Raw genomic sequence first — 17,292 nt, 5'->3', positions numbered from 1 at the left:
CGCATGTTTAGCATTTACCTTAGCATTACAGCTTGCTTTAGTTGTGGGTTGTGGCCTAGAGACATTACTGTGGCTAGGCACGTACTTGCCGCCACGCGCACACCCAATTGTCACATATGTCACACTCCTCATCTACGTCTCTCTTTGTCCTAAACGTCTTCACACCAAAACCCGCTTGCTTGACATATTGTTTGTAATATGCCATAAGCTATTTCTTATTGGTTAACTCCATACCACATCACGGTACTTCAACTCGTTCATCATCATCTGAGACTTTCTTACTCCCCTCAGCCTCCGTCTCTTTAATTACCTCGGATGAAGGTTTTGAAAATTTAAAAAGTACGATTTTTATATAATACAAACAAGATGTTAATGTTAACGCACACTAATCAAAATTTCATACCGTTAGTAATTTCTAAGTCAACACTATTAGGCATAGTTGATGACTCACTTGCGCGTTGGGAGGTCTTTTCATTCGAATGCTGTAAGTAGGCATGGTGTTAGAAACATTGAAATTGAATATTTTAAAAATAAAATATATCAACTTAGCCAGTTTCTTGAAATCTTCTCAATTCCTCCGGATTACTCAAGGGAGGGTATGGCATACTTGGTCAAACAAGTGGCATCGAGGGATGCTGGCATCAGGCACATTGTTAGAGAGCCTAAAAAATCTTAAAAAAATAAATAAAAAGGACATGTACCTGGCTACTCTCTTGCAATCTTCTCAACACCTCCGGATTACTCAACGGAGGGTATGACATAGTCGGTCCAACAGTTGGCATATATGGTTGTTGCAAGTTTTGACAGTGTTAGAATGCCTCAAATGCACATACAAAAAATTAAAAAAAAAATTAAAAAGGACATGTACCTGGCTAGTCTCTTGAAATCTTTTTAACTCATTTGGATTACTCAAAGGGGGGTATGACATTGTAGGATGCTGCAATTAAACCTTGTGTTAGAAAGTCTCAAATGCACATACGAAAAATTGAAAAAAAATAATTAAAAAGGACATCTACCTGGCCAGTCTCTTGAAATCTTCTCAACTCCTTCGAATTACTCAATAGAGGGTATAGCATAGTCGGTCCAACAGGTAGCATCGATGGATGCTACAATTAGGCCTTGTGTTAGAAAGCATCGAATTCACATACGAAATTTTAAAAAAATAAAAGAAGGCATCTACCTGGCTAATCCAATGATACAGATATGGATTTGAATGTGTTTGGTGTCATAAAAAATGTCGGCCAATATGGATTTACGGGACCATGATAGCCCTATAATACAACAATAAAAAATACGTTAATTAAATAGAAATACCAGACATTCCGAGATATCGAAATGAACAATATGTACCATACTGGGTCGGTGAAATCGATGTAGAAGGCTTGGATGACCTATCATTTTCCTCTTCGCCCATCAGGCTATTACAACTAAGAATGACACATACACAAATTCAAGATCTCTTAATTGTAAGGAGTATGTGAGATATATGGATACAAAATAAGACCAAGATGATTTCTTACCTGAAAGATGAAAAATTTAAGATGAAAAACATTAGATTTGTCTATTTTTTTGGAGTTCTTGATATATAACAAAATCATCATTGCTTGTATTTGTGTAGAATGAGTTAATCCAAATGTAGAACTATTTATATAAATAAGTGCAAAAACACAGTTTTGTTAAAAAAATTGTTATTTAATCTTTATTTCTTAAAATTTATTATCCTATTTTTACATATTTATTTTCTCTCCCTCTTACTAAAAAATAGATATCCTTTCATGACTTAATAAAAATCGAATATTCCTTCATTAAAGTCTAAAGATGTAACACCCACTTCCCGTAGACTAGGTGTGTCACGTATTTTTTATGAAAATAAACCCGGTAAGAGATTATCTAATTTCATAATTGAAAAATAAACTGAAATTTATTTTGAAATAAAAGGTCTAATAAAATTGTCTTCCAAAAAATATTAAATGAATAAACTGAATAAATTCATGTCATAAAAGACATGTTTTATTTTAGAAAGTCTGAACTAAAAATAAATGCTCCTTTTACTCCTGGCCTGCCTGCTCGTAATCATCATCTTCACCTGGGTGGTTAAAAACATGAAAATAAACTAAAATGTAAGAAATCTATCATAACGTAATCGTAATAAACATAAGATTTTCATAAGAACTTTCATGCTGAGCTTAAAATTCATGACTGTTCATACTAATGCTTATGCTATGTATGACTGATTTATCTGAACTAACTGACTGATTTATCTGACTGGCCAACACACTTAACCCTGTGTGCAAGGTTGTGCACCGGCCCTACATCATGCTGCAGCAAGGGGGACCGCTGATAGTATTCTAGCATACTATGGTGGATCACGGCTGAGTTCGTGGCTTGCACACCACCCTGAAACTGAACTGCATTGGTACCATGCATCTGAATGATCATTTTATTAACTGATCTGATCTTATCTTACACTTAAATTTAAGATGGTTTACGTGTCTTATACACATGAGATGCATGACATAATACATACATAATTATAATTTCTGAATTTGAAACATGATGCGAAATTACATGATCGTATACTATGCTGGATGACATGTTTGCATATGACATGAGCGGTTCATAAATAATGGCTGTCAATGAACTGACTTGAATAATACATACATATAAGCTAACTGTGATGATCCTAATTTATGATCAAATTACTTACCTCGCTACATTTCTTCTTGAATAATACTTCGTAACTTGAGACCTATATACAATAAATAACTATCACTAAATGGTTCGGAAACAAATAAATAAATACTAATATCTTACTTAACTAAATTTGGAATTCTAAAAGATAGTCAAACAAATATTTTGTTTAACACTAAAATCAATAATTCCTAGTATTTAAATTACTTAAAAATACTAATTTATAATTTAGTGGAAATACTTGAGCTATTTTAAAATAATTCATAAAAACTTAAATTCTTAAACTAAGTTTCATTTCTTAACATAATTATTTAAATCTTATAAGAAACCTAATAAATTCCATTAAATTCTTAACTTAGTAATTTTATTAAAATCTTACTAACTTGACAAAGGAAATATTAACTAAAATATTAGACTTAAAAGTATACCTAAAAATATATTTCCAATTCTTTAAACACTTTCTTATAAAATGAACCTTTAACTAATATATTTATTTAATAAAAATAAACTCAACTAGGAATACTAAACTCAATAAAAATCACTAAAACAATTATTGAAATAAAATAAGATGAACTCAAATTAATACAAGTCCATTAAAGATTATTAAAATCTGTAAAAGTCAAATCTCTGGCCCATAATAATAATAATACTACATGGGCCCAAACAAAAGAAAATAAGCCCATCCACCCTCATACGGGCCTAAGGCCCACGGCCCATCAGGAACTAAGGGTTCTTTCTAGAACCCGAAACACGGCTACACCAAAACAAGGCAAAACAGAGTTTGAGAGAGGGAGGGTCTGCGATGGAGGAGCTCACCGAGAGAGGGCTGAGGCGATGGCAGCGTTGGTGGCTGGGAGTGACCGGCGACGCGACTGGAGGGACATGGTGGTGCCGCACCGAGTGAGAGAGAAAGAGAGAGTTAGAGAGAGGAACTACTAGACCGAAACAAAAGAGAGAGAGAAAAGGTTAGTGGCGGCCGAGGCCTTACCAGAAAAATGAGTGGCTTGACGGGGGCTGCGGGTCGATGGCTTCTGTGTCGTCGGAGAGGGGTTTGGCGCCTCTAGAGGTGGCTACTGAGGAGAAGGGCGACGGCACTGACTCGGGCAAAACTTACGGCTCAAACGAAAATGTTGATACTCGGGTATTTCAGAAACAGGGGAATCTCGCGGCTCACAAGTTTCTCCTCTCATGTATGGGTAAGCATAATTTTATAGTGGTAGAATGATAGAGAAAAATAAGAGAAACCCTGGAAGAGTAGAGACGTGCACGTGCAAGAGAGTGGAGACGTGCATGCGTAGGAAGATACTCGGCAACAGAGTTGGTTTTCCACTAGGATGTTAGCGAAAATCACTGAGAAACATACGGGTTTGGCGGTTTGAAGTGTTTAAACAGAGGCTAACAACGAGATGAGGTTCAGTGACTAGAGGAAAAATTAAACTTTAAATTTCAAAACAAAAACCGTAGTATACATAATCTGATACGCTTTAGAAAACCTTATTAAATCGAAACTCTAACAAATCTTAAATAACAACTATAATAGAAAAATATAAAGATAAAGTAAATATAAATTCTGATAAAACTATAATCATAGTAATATAAATTCTAAAATAAAAAGTTTACTAGAAAAATTACTTATATACCCTAAAACCAAAACTGGTATGTTACAAAAGATATCATTTTAATGTAATAGAAAAAAAATTGAGGGTAAGAACAAGAGAGTCTATATTTTCATTTAACACCTTCAATGCATTTATGCAAAAATTCAGGAAAGTAATAGATGGGCAACAAAGACACAAACAACAGAGAGGATAGAAATTGGAGGTGGAAACATCTCAAGCTCTAGCTAGAAACTTTTGAGGAAACTAACGTCCACTTTCAATTGGTTCCAGCTAGTTATTGTAGATGAAAATTGTGTACTTGTTATAGGAAAAAAAAACTTTTAGATTTGTGCAAAAAAAAGAAACTCTGTAGCTTATCAATATAATTTTCATTTCACAAACAGCTTCAATTCATTACAAAAATCATATTACACTCAACACAGTTCATTCTAATCATTTCCATTTAATTTACTATTTTCTTATATTGAGATCATCTACATAACATACTCATGTATTGGAAATTTTACAATGACAAGCCACGACAATGGTTCTGCCTATTAAAAATCTGGAACTTCACCCTCACTCTAAAAGAACAACTACCAATCCTAATGTTCCAAAATAACATCTCGTGACACAAAAAAACCTCATAAGCTTCAATTGTGGAGAAACATTTCAAGCTTCGATATTCAAAATAACAACATCAACACTCATAACTACCCTAAGTCTCAATATGTACCAAACTTAAAATTTTATAATTTGTAGAAATAGAAAAGAAGCACTAGTTTTCACAATGACTTCTTGGGAATCCTGAGTAAGACATGAAAGATATTAGCTTTACCCATTGAGCACCGTTACAAATGCAGAGGAAGCCATTGAAATAGAGCTTAAAGCAAATACATTTTCTTTGAGGTCATAGTTTTCAGAAAATAACAAATATTTGAAGCAAAATCTAATGAAAAGAAATTTAAATTGAGAGAGAGAAAGCTGGGCAACACAATCTGAGGCCGATCTTGGTCAATCTGTAAAAAATGAAAGCTTTGAACAGGTTTTTGGCGGCGACGAAGCTTTCGTCGGTGGTTAAGAGAGAACACGAAGGAGTATGCTGGCGCGGTGGAGCACACACAAAGGGTGCTGGAGCACCGGAAAGGAGAGGGGCCTGGAGAAGATTTCTAATGGCAGGGGATGCAAAAGATTTCGAATGGACGAATGGAGGGGTGGTTGGAAAGCTTTTTACAATCTCACCAAAACGCATGTTTTAGTAATTAGGTCAAAAAAAAAAAAAAAAGAAATTCCACCTAAGGTGTGCTGTGTAGGCAGCCGTATAGAAGTACTCTTTTTAAATATTAAAAAAATTTTGAAAAAAGGTCAGATTGCAGTAACTGCTACAACATTAAGAGCTAATCAGAACAGTAGAATGGCCCTTTAAAAAAAAATTGCTCTAGAAGGCAAATTAGGGGCACCTTAGGGGTAGAGTAGCATCGCCCTTCTTTTATTTTTAAGAAAATGCTAATTTTTTTCCAAGTTTGATCATTAGTAAATTTTAATTTTTAACTTTTTAATTTTTTTAAAAATTATTACTAGTGAATTTGCGTAATTTTTTTAAATATTTTTTAAAAAAAGAAAATGAGCTAGCGGTCACGGCTAGCAATAAGAGCTGGGCCGCCGACTAGCAAGACCCGTATTTTTAAGACTTTATGACTTTCGAAGACAGCACGGTCAATCAGACGCATGCTGATGGCATTTTTACTTTCTCCTAGATTTGAAACTTGAAGATTGAAATCGAATTTAGAATTGTTTAATAATTGATCCAAGTTGATGTTTGCATATCAAGAATATCTTAGTAATGTTATTTTAAGGTCTTTATCCTAAATATGGTTTATGTAGCATAATTTAATTTAAAAAGTAAATTTTAAAATTTAAATATTATAAATCAAATCTTACAATTTAAAATTGTATTAATTTTTTTTTTGAGTAATGATTATATAAAAGGTCAAACTTTTGAAATAGAAAAATTTTTGTGGTTCAAAACGAAGTTACGAGAAAAGTTTGAGAAATGTTAAAAAATTTTGAAAAGTTTATGCTTGCCAAACATGCCAACTCAGATAAAGATTTTATAGTTGCCAACCATGCTCAAAAGAAGGCTTGTTTGAATGTTAAGATGAAATAGGATGATTTTAAATGAATTGAATAAAATATTCTTATAATATTATTTTTTAATATTATTATTATTTTAAAATTTGAAAAAATTAAATTATTTATTATATTTTATATGTAAATTTAAAAAAATTAGAATGATGAGATGAAATTAATTGAGAATATTTTTCTGAAAATTCTCATAAACCCGAATAAAATTCTCTCTATAATCGCATTTCAAATTATTTCTTTAATTTAAATGTACTATTCTAATAAAAAATTTCAAACTTTATATAAATATCCTAAACTTAAAAAAATAATTATAAAAAAAACTATAAATTTATCATTTTGCATTTCATTGTTTGGGCACGTGCCTTTGCCCCGACAAAACTGAACTACATTGATTTAATCGGCAATTATTTCTTTCTTGAATCTGAGGGTTCGGTAATCATAAGTTCATAACTCCTTCTTGTTTACTTGTACTTGTATTACTCTAGGTTTACTATTCTATTATTATTTATTTACTATTAAATGATATTTTAAGTTTTTTATTTTTATTTTTTTAAGTATTTTTTTAATATCTTTAATTATTAATAAAAAATTAAAAAATATATATATTTATTAATACACATTTTTTTAATCATTAAGTAAAATAAAAAAATAAAAAAATAATTAAATATAAAAAAATAATAAATGAATAGTAATATGGTACTAACCTTATCATTATTCTTACTCTAAACGCTCTACAATGCATGAACCCCATTCGCCAATTCCCTTGGCTCGCCCTCTTTTTCCTATCGCTTTGCCCGCCCTATCAGAAACCCGAAAGGCTTTCCCATTTTTCTCTAAACTGAACCTCGATTATTCCTCCTCGTTTGTTTGTTTGTTTGTTTGTTTGTTTATTATTATCTCTTTCCACTTTCCACTTTCCACAATTTCACTGCGTCTCAAACGGTCAACGTCTTCAATTGCTTCAGTTTATGGAGCTGAAAGAAAGTTCTGTAAATTGTAAGCCTGCCGCCAACTCTTCTCTGTCTTTCTCTTAGCAATGGCTGCCTCTCTACCTTCATCAGCATCATCATTAACCTCAACATTCTCTACTCCAAAGACCCACCTAAAATTTACTCTCAACCATGACCGTTCCTCCATTGTTCCCACCAAACAACATCCTTTCAAATCAGGCTTGCACGTAACCTTTCAAGCTTCCCACCATTTTGGCCCTCTTCTTGTGAAAAGAGCTTCTTCAGATGGGGTTTTTGACGCAGTTGAGGAGAATGGGACTCTGCCGTCCTTCGAGGAACGGCCGGTCAAATTGCTATTATTTGTAATATTCTGGGCCTCTGTATCCCTGGCTTGGTTTGCGGCTTCTGGGGATGCTAATGCTGCTAGTGATTCAATTAGAGCCTCGAGCTTTGGACTGAAGATTGCGAGTAAGCTTCGGAGTTCAGGCTGGCCTGATGAGGCCATTGTTTTTGCACTCGCTACCCTTCCTGTGCTTGAGCTTCGTGGGGCTATTCCTGTTGGTTATTGGATGCAACTCAAACCTGTTCTCCTAACCGTCCTATCCATTCTCGGGTTAATCTTTTCCCTTATTCTCAAAATTTCATTTCTGAAACTCTAGTTGGATGTTCTTGAAATTTTTATTTGATCCTTGCTTTATCACTTTGGTTTGTTCAGTACCTCTCAAGACGTTTGGTTGAGCTTTTAATTTATGGTGATATGAGAAGAAAGGCACTTAATTTTCTGGAATATTTATCTTTGTCTCATACTTTTCACGGTGCCCTTAAGCCCACTTGGTATAATTTGAGCTTATAGTTGATGTTGAATGTTTTTGTATTAGTGATATTGTTGTGTCTAAGCCTGTCCGTGTGTTATTGGTGCAAGGCATATTAATTTCAGTAAATTGGCAGCTTGATGAGTTTAAAATTAACAAACATTTGGGCTATAACTGCAGGAACATGGTTTCTGTGCCTATCATCATACTATATTTGAAGAAATTTGCATCTTTTCTCGCTGGGAAGAACCGGTCTGCATCTCGGTTCCTTGACATGCTATTTGAGAGTGCCAAAAAGAAAGCTGGTCCTGTGGAAGAGTTCCAATGGCTTGGTCTGATGCTGTTTGTGGCTGTGCCTTTCCCTGGAACAGGAGCTTGGACAGGAGCCATGATAGCTTCTATTCTTGAGATGCCATTCTGGTCAGGTGTATCTGCAAATTTCTGTGGTGTTGTGTTGGCTGGGCTTCTGGTAAATTTGCTGGTAAATCTTGGTGTCAAGTATGCCATTGTTACTGGAGTTATCCTCTTCTTTATTTCCACATTCATGTGGAGCATCCTTCGAAATCTTAAGAAGTCTTCAAGTTCACCCAAGTGATAAATTAACAAACTTGACGTATTTTTTCCCTCATAGCTGTGGAGTGACTACCTTTGAATTTGCTACTTTGTTTGTGGACTCTCTGCTGAGGCTTACCCACCTACCTGCAAACTTTTGATATTACCAACATTGGTTTTTTCCCCTTGTAATGCTGCTCAAGGTCGCATCCTTCAGAGAGAGTGTTTTTATATTTGAGATGAGAAATGAAAAAGTAAGCCTCCCTTGCTAATAGGATGTTGTACTTCGAATTTTGCTATGAATAATGCCCAGAAAATATTTCTTCAATTGTTGTAGTCATATATTATATACTCACCTTTTATCACATTCCCATATTGCTTCCCATATAAGATCCTTTTGATCATAATTAAAGGGGATTTAAACAAAAGCTTCTAGTGTGCTGTTACAGTAACATGTAAAATGCTAGAACTGGCTGGGATAGTTGATTTGTTGCGTCTTTTACCATTTATGCTGCAATATCTGAAATATGAAAGGATCCTTATTGTTGATTAGAGAGACAAGTTTATAGCTTATTTGTTGGGCCACACTGCCTTGATCCAATATTCTGCTAGTAGTTTGCTCATATACCTCAGGTCTAACCTTCAGGTTCCTCAGACCAACCATTAGCAATTAATTACCTTATGCCCAAGCTTAAGGAGTGAGAGAAGTTGTGCTGGGCAAGTTGGAGGATATTGTGGGTTAAGATTTATCAATGTGGCTTCTATTTAATGAGCATTTCTGATCTCCAAGACAAGGGAGCACTAACAAATGTGTCTTGTCTGCAGTGGCGTTTGGTCTGATGCACTCTTGTTACATAATGATGGCTTGGGTCATGGTACTGGGGTCAAATCCCCCTAAAAACCTTGGTTGCTTGGGAAAAAAAAGTGTTGTGTATGCATGCAATAGAATTCCATTCCGGTTTTGCTAGGTTCACAAAAGGAGGTTCATGGGGTAGTGAAATATAATGGCTCCAATCCACTAGCAAAAATAACATTCTTAGACTCAGCTGAAATTTTGTAGCATTAATTGAGCGAAGCTGCTGTAGTGAAGGAGCTACTTTTCTGTGTTATGGCAATCAATTTGCTTTTTTGTCTACTGTATGAGCTCCTTTTTGCAAGGAATGAAAGGAATAGAATGATAGTAATAACAGAAAAAGTGTAAAGCCAATGTGTGCTTCTGTCTTCAATCTTATTAGTCATTGTCTCCACTTGCTCTTGGATGAAGTAGGGCGTTCAGCTAAAATTAATACGAAGGAATGGCTCCATATGTTGCTTTCGAAAAAAGTATACCCCGAGGTTTGAGATTGATATGAAGCCATTTCTAATCCTCCCTCTGTTTCTTTGTAATCTTCTTTCTTTGCATAGGTTTTGTTCTATAAATTGTTCTGCCTTAATTACTTATGGGGGCATCTTCATTCAAAAGGAGAACCATTTATTTTCTGATATAACCCAAGTCCTGACTGCAACTTTTAAAGAATGCTGCTCAACTCCAAAAAAACTCTAAATCTTTACGTTGGGTTTGCTGATAAAGCTAATTATAAATCCGTTTCTTTGAAGCCTATGTTCTAGTTCCAGACAATACTCTTTAGCTTTATCTTAGTAAACACCTTAGTTTTTGAAACAATATCTGGCCTGTTTAGAATCTTGATTTGGAGAGCAGTCGGAGGCTGCTCCTTCCACTAATACTTTTGTTTTACTTATTGCATGGACACAATACGATGAATATATCTTGATTCTAAAGCAGTTTTATCTCTATTATGCCTGCCAAAAGTGATAATTTGTTTGGACAAGTTTATCCAATGCAAGTTCCAAACGGATGCCAGACTTCTTGATAAATTTGGGTCTCCATTGTTTTCTTTCTTAATGATATTCTCGATAAATTTATTTTGATGATGAACTTTAATGGGATGTGGAGTCATTCTTCTGAAAAGTAGGTTTTTGATCTTCTTGTTTGGAGGGGGTGGGTTATTTGGTTGGTTTTTTTTTTTTTTAAGTAAAAATATTATATATAACAAAGGTTTATAAGTAAAAATATTATATATAACAAAGGAGTAACCAAATACACTAAATGTATACAAGAAAACACTTTGCCCATATTAGAAAGTCCCTAATGACCCAAAAAGCCTGTGAAAAATAACTCAAAATACACCAAGGCTGACCCCAACCCCTTGTTTCTCGTAGAACTAAAACTCTATTTGAAAACTCAACCCCAACCCTTTGTTTCTCATCTTCACAATGCCCTCTCTTTAGACTTCTCTCTAGTTGAGTTACCACCCTTAGCGTCGTAGTTGATTGCCCAAGAAAGAAGCTGTAACTCCCTACTTTTCTTGAAACTAGATTTGGTTTCAAGCACGTGGCTTGCCTCAATCGCAGTGATTAATTCTTTAAATTGGTTTTCACATCCTCTATGTGAAATTTCCACAAACTGCTAATTCTAGTTAACTTTAGGTAGAATTCAATCCACTATTGAAGGAATAGAGACCAGGGGAGCAACATTATCTTTAGCCATAGTATCCAACTGCACTCCTCTACACAAGGCACCAACGCCAAACCTATATTCAAATCTCGTACCTCCTCAGCAACTCCATTGGTTCTCTCCAATGGTATCAAGGTCCCCATTGGAGATTTTGGGTTCACCTTTGGTGACCCTTTATGTGCAACTTCAGCAGATCTAACATCTCATTCGAACCTTGGCAGTACACTATTTTCTTTCAACTCCACGAGGGAGCCATAGTTTCTTTGGTGACCAGGGGTGTAATACTGACTATTAATCTATCTTGTGTTACCTAAGACGAATGACATTCCATTACTGATGTCTCTACTACAATACCCGACGTAGAACCCACTTCAAATAATCCAGTTTTCTTTTTGACCCGCCATACTCTCTTGGATCTGGTCATAGGGACAAAGATTTGCATTGCAAAGCACCATGACTGGAAGTTTTAAGTTGTAGCGAGGTCTATTATGGGTTGTACACAATATATCTAGATCTAGAGGTTAAAGCCTGAAGGCATCTTTGAAGTCTTCAAATGTGCAGCATTTAGTTTTTAATGTTTGTGTTTCAACATCTAAGCTTTTTAGTAATCTGTCTATTGTCAGTGGTTAACCTGTTAAGACCACTAAATATGTATGTGAAGGAGTAAGGCTATCTAGAGTGGTTTCTGGGAAGGCAACTGCACACTATGTAGGTTTCTTTATTCACTTGTGATTTTGTTGGGCTTTGACTTATTAATCCTCTTTTTTTTTTTCTTTTTGCTGAAGGAGGACGAACCTCCAAGCTTTATTGAAAAAAATCTCACTTGTGGCGGATGAAAATCAGTGGTTACATGGACCAAAAGAAAACACAAATCAAATAACAAATGAATAAACACCCAAACATAAAACTACACCCACATAGCAGGTAAACCTGCTTTATCAATTCGCAAGAGGCCCCTAATCTGTGATAGAATAGAAGATGATTCCATCCACAAGCATGAATAACCCTTAGCCCCCAACTTTTCCAAACCATCCGCCACAGCGTTCCCCTCTCTAAAAACATGTTTTATCTTGTAAGAAAACCCAGCAAGTAACACAACAATCTCCTCCCAAAAATCTTGTAAGTGCCCAATTCCACAACTACCATTCCGTAGCCATTTAATCAGAATAGTAGAATCAAATTCAATTTCTACACACCTTAAGCCCAACTGAGTAGAGTGTCGTAATCCATTTAACAATGCCATTAATTCAGCAGTGTTATTCGTACAAGGCTCTAATCTTTCAACATAAGCAAGAATGAGTTGCCCTTATCATTCCTTATAATACCTCCTGCATCTAAAAGACCAAGATTACCTTTACTACATTCATCTGAGTTAAGTTTACAACACCCAAGATTCGGTTTCTGCCAAACAACCAATCTCGGCTTCCTCTTAACATTATATTTTATGGTCAATTCTAAATCTTCCACAATACTTTCATCATCAGCATACCATTCCTTCACAAATTTTATTTTTAGACCCACCCACAAAATCCAATAAAGGATTTTCCTCCAAACTGACTCTAGATTGTCAACCTTCTCCTCCATGCAAGTTGTACAACACCACAGCCATAATTGCCAAGTAATAATGGAACGAATTAAGCCAAACAACATATCTCTTATATTGGATCTCCTGGCCCTTCTAAACCAAAGCTCAATTCTTTGCCTCCAACTTTCATTTCGATCAAACCACATTCCCAACCACCCAGAAATTCTTTTCCAGATTGCTGAGGCCATTTCACCTTCCACCAAGGCATGGTTCTAGTCTTCATATGCCCCTCTTGAGTAACACACACATTTGGAAACAATAGGCACACCAACACTACGAAGCTGGTCATCATTTGATAATCACTTATTAATCACTATATCTAGTTCAGAAGGTTATTCTTCCCTTTACCGATTTGAGTCACATTTTTGTTTTTTTAGGTAAAAATAACAAAAATGTACATGTTTAAATCAGGTACCCAAGAAATAAAACTCGGGGGAGAAAAAACATAATAACAGTCTTGTTACAATCTGAGTATACTAAAACTCAAGAACTACATACATTCCCACCTCAAGTCATTAAGGGTAACTTTGAATACCACAGTTGAATTGATTTTTTTTATAAGTAATCCTAATAAAACTTTTCGCTTCTTGGATTGTGGTGCTATTTAGACCCCTCGTATAATTATACCAATAAGGATCAAATCCTCAATAATATTACATTACGAGATATTTATGTCTATCTAGCTCCAACTCTAGGCATTGCTTGAACTCTAAGAAAATCTGACCCTATATAGATAGTTGCTATCTGTTGTAATTGAATCCAATGACGAATTTTTATATGGTTGATGAAGACCTCATCTCTTGCAGGCAACCCTAGTGAAAGAGAAGTCTTAGGTGAAAGAGAAGATCTCAAAACTTCTCAAATATCACTTAAACATAAAATATATTTTAATTTTAAATCTTCAACTTTTTCATCTAATCATTACAATTTTTTCAAACTTTCAAATAAAACACAAAAACAATAAAAGTTTTTCAAATTTTAAAACAAAAATTATATACAAATAATTTTTTAATATCTTTTACTCAATTTATTCTATCTCTTTTTCCAAAGAGTAATGCTATATACAGTCCTGGAGTGTGTAGTCCCTGCGACTCCTTTGGAAAAAAAGTGAGGGTCATCATTAAAAAAGAATTTTTTTATGTAGGTCCCAGATTTAGAAAATGATTCATACTTTACAACTCTACATAAAATGAAGGATAATTTTGTAATAATGATATTTATTTTTAATGGAGTAATATGATTTGTATTGGTTAATTGAAAATGAGTTGTAAAGAAATTATAAGTGTATCATTACCCCCAAATTTATCCACTTTTTTCAAAGGGAGTAGACGGGTACTGCACACTCTAGGATTTGCAAATATCATTCTGCTTTTTCAAAATACAATAAAACATCTTAACTCAAATCATTTCACTATTATTCATATAATTACCATCTCATCTCATTATCCAAACATGCCTTAAGTATTTAAGATATTTTATAGGGTTTTGAAAAATGAGAGAGAAAAAGTTGGAAAAAAATATTAAAAAATATTTGAATATAATTTTTTAAATATTATATTTATTTTGAAATTTAAAAATGTTGTATTTTTTGTGTGTTTTGCTTGGAAGTTTTAGAAATTTTTAATAATTAGATGAAAAAGTTAAAAATTTGAAATTGAAAAGTATTTGTATTTGAATGATATTTGGAAAACGAAATGTTGAGAATACTCGATAATAGATGTGTTGCCAAATAGACCCTAATTCCCCTTGGAGGGGATAAAATATCATAGGCCTAAAGTGGTTTTCTGAGCCTAGCCCAATGTTGAACGTCTCATAAGGAGGAAAGAAAGAGAATAGAGAGGATGGGACAAAAGGCTAAGGACGAACATGGTGTCAGAAGGAAAATGGGAGATTGACATAAAAGAACAAGGGGTAAAAGATAAAAGAGAGGGAACCAGGTGATTTTAGAGGGCCAGACTTCAACTTTCCCAAGAAGGCTTCTTCAACCTCGCGACAAGAGCACTAATGACAGGGTCTCCTCTAGAAAATAAATCGATGATCCCCATTGTACAACGAGGATGAGAGACTGTAGAACAACTATATTATAATGAATTCTCCACTCCCCAAACCCCCATGGATGTAGACATTATGTCGAATCACGTAAATATATGTGTCTTCATGTCTTTTATTTTTCTTGCATTGATTTCCTGTTCACTACCATGAACATACACGGACACCGTACTGCATGACTATACGCACTGCACCACCGTCGGGGGCTCCAAACCACATCAATCAACGCCTAAATCACCATAACGGGTCGGGAATGACTCTTTCGGTCTGTTGTGCTATTTTTAGACGTTAAGAGTTGGCGCTATCTTATGAACGGCACAAATTGCCCGCAATTCTTAAGGATAATTTCTCTAAAAGAAGGTCTTGAGAATCTTTAAGATAAAATATGCAACATAGATAGTTTGTAGAAACCTGTAAAAAAATGAATTTTCGAATTGGGTCACTAATTTTCCGTTTCGCTTGCGTAAAGCGATAAATATTTCCAAGTGTGAGCATAGTCGGGAGATGTACTCGACTAGATGGCATGCAAGTACTGTGACAGAGGTCAAGCAATTCGTAAGATTGAACTTGCCTTGTTGACCCTTGTAGAGGTAAGGGAAGCCAAGCAGAGGTCAAGCAGTTTGTAAGACTGTACTCGACTCATTAACCCTACTAGACGTGAGGGAAGTCGAGCGAAGATCAAGCAGTTCGTAAGACTGAACTCGCCTCATTGACCCTTGTAGACGTGAGGGAGGTAAGCAGTTGGGGCGCTTGAATGTGTTATAAAAGCCAAACCAATTAGCATAGATAATTACAAATCACAAATGTGAGATTTGCTCACCTGAATCGCCCCGCTGGGGTGTGACGAAGGTTTGAAGCAAGATGGCGAAGTCTGTGAGCAACCATGTTTCGACGATGATGAAGGTCTGGGTTGCTTGCATGCATGTTAATGCCAAGAAAATTGATTCCAATTAGGGGTGCTACTTGCCCCTACGGGACGGGGCCACCCCTTCCCTGCCCCCCGCCCTCGCATGGGTGGGAGAGGGGAATTTTTCCCCGTACCCCGCCCCTATCCATGCAGGGGTGGGGTGCCTCGTCCTCTTGCCGGGGTGCGGGGGTGGACCTCCATCCGTCCGTTCCCTACTGGGCATTCGGCCCAACTCAGTTATTTGAGCCCTAAATGGCTCAGAATCTATTCTTGGGCCACTTTGGGCCTATAAATTAACTAAAACAAATAAATATATTTAAAAATTGAAAAAATATATATATATACATATATATATAGAACTATTAACTATATACTAAGTTTCAACTATTCACTAATTAAGTAAAAATCATCACTAAGCTATTACAATTTACAATTATATAAATTAAAAGAACTAATAAACTATTACAATATTACAAACTCCTCTAAAAATATTAAATATTACAAATTATACTATTAACTATTATTGCAACATTACAATTAATTGTAATTTAACAAAATCATAACTTTTCAATTTGAGGTGGCGCCATGGCGGTGACGCTGGTGAGTTCACTGAGTGGTGAGTTGTGTCAACAGTTGTGAGACTAAAAATCAAGATCATAAAAGTTAGTAAGTTATAAATTCTGAAATATTAATAAGTTAAAAATAAAACAAATTAGAATTATAAAGTTATAAAGATGAAACAAAAATTAAAAAACTAAATATTAAAAGTACTAACCAAGATGAGATTGGGATTGGATCATTGAAATCTAGGATGGAGATGAGGCAGATGAACATAGATCGGTCATTAGGATTCGACATATGTATATTGAGAATATAAAAGCTAAAAAATATACAAGCAAAATAATTAGATACTAAAATATTATATAAAATTATAAATGCAAAAAGTAATTAAGAGACAAATTGTGCAAACCATGGCAATGGTGGGTCCAATACACACAAATTCATACTACATTGGAGGTAGTCGTAGACGCGATCTCATGTATCACTATAACAATTAAATTTGAAATGAAATTATTAAATATCAATTAAATGAAAAGAAATAAATTAAAATAAGAAATTAGAAAATGAAATTAAAATAAATACCAGATTCAAGCTGATCACTACCCTCCAACTCGACGTCGGCCTCTTCATACTCAAGAACATCTAGAACATGAATTGGAGTTCCCTTGATCTAATTTTGTGTGCAAATCAAAGCCTTTATAGTGGTAGGAGCTAATGAACTCTGAAATGAATCCAATACACACCCTTCGGTGCTAAAGGCCGACTATGAAGCTACAGTGCTAACAAGGGTGGCCAAAAGACTGCGGGCTATCTCTCCAAAGATGAAATACTTCATGACATTCACCTTCCACGAACTTAATATATTGAAGTCTCGTGAAAATGGTAGAAACTCCGCTGCTAAGTATCTGTCTATCTCTGACTAAGCCT

General features: G+C 34.9%; 1 protein-coding gene across 1 annotated transcript; it reads left to right on the top strand.

Annotated features, from left to right (window-relative positions):
• Window positions 1-7,165: 7,165 nt before the first annotated feature.
• LOC108981625 lies at window positions 7,166-8,795 on the top strand. The gene is made up of 2 exons (XM_018952855.2): window positions 7,166-7,997; window positions 8,377-8,795. The coding sequence occupies exons 1-2, from the start codon at window positions 7,471-7,473 to the stop codon at window positions 8,789-8,791; spliced, it is 942 nt and encodes a 313-aa protein (XP_018808400.2). The 5' UTR covers window positions 7,166-7,470; the 3' UTR covers window positions 8,792-8,795.
• Window positions 8,796-17,292: the final 8,497 nt, after the last annotated feature.

Source organism: Juglans regia, chromosome 13, assembly GCF_001411555.2.
Source record: "Juglans regia cultivar Chandler chromosome 13, Walnut 2.0, whole genome shotgun sequence".
Classification (NCBI taxonomy): domain Eukaryota; kingdom Viridiplantae; phylum Streptophyta; class Magnoliopsida; order Fagales; family Juglandaceae; genus Juglans; species Juglans regia.
The sequence above is the reverse complement of the archived record's forward strand: the minus strand, read 5'-3'. Positions and strand labels throughout refer to the sequence as shown.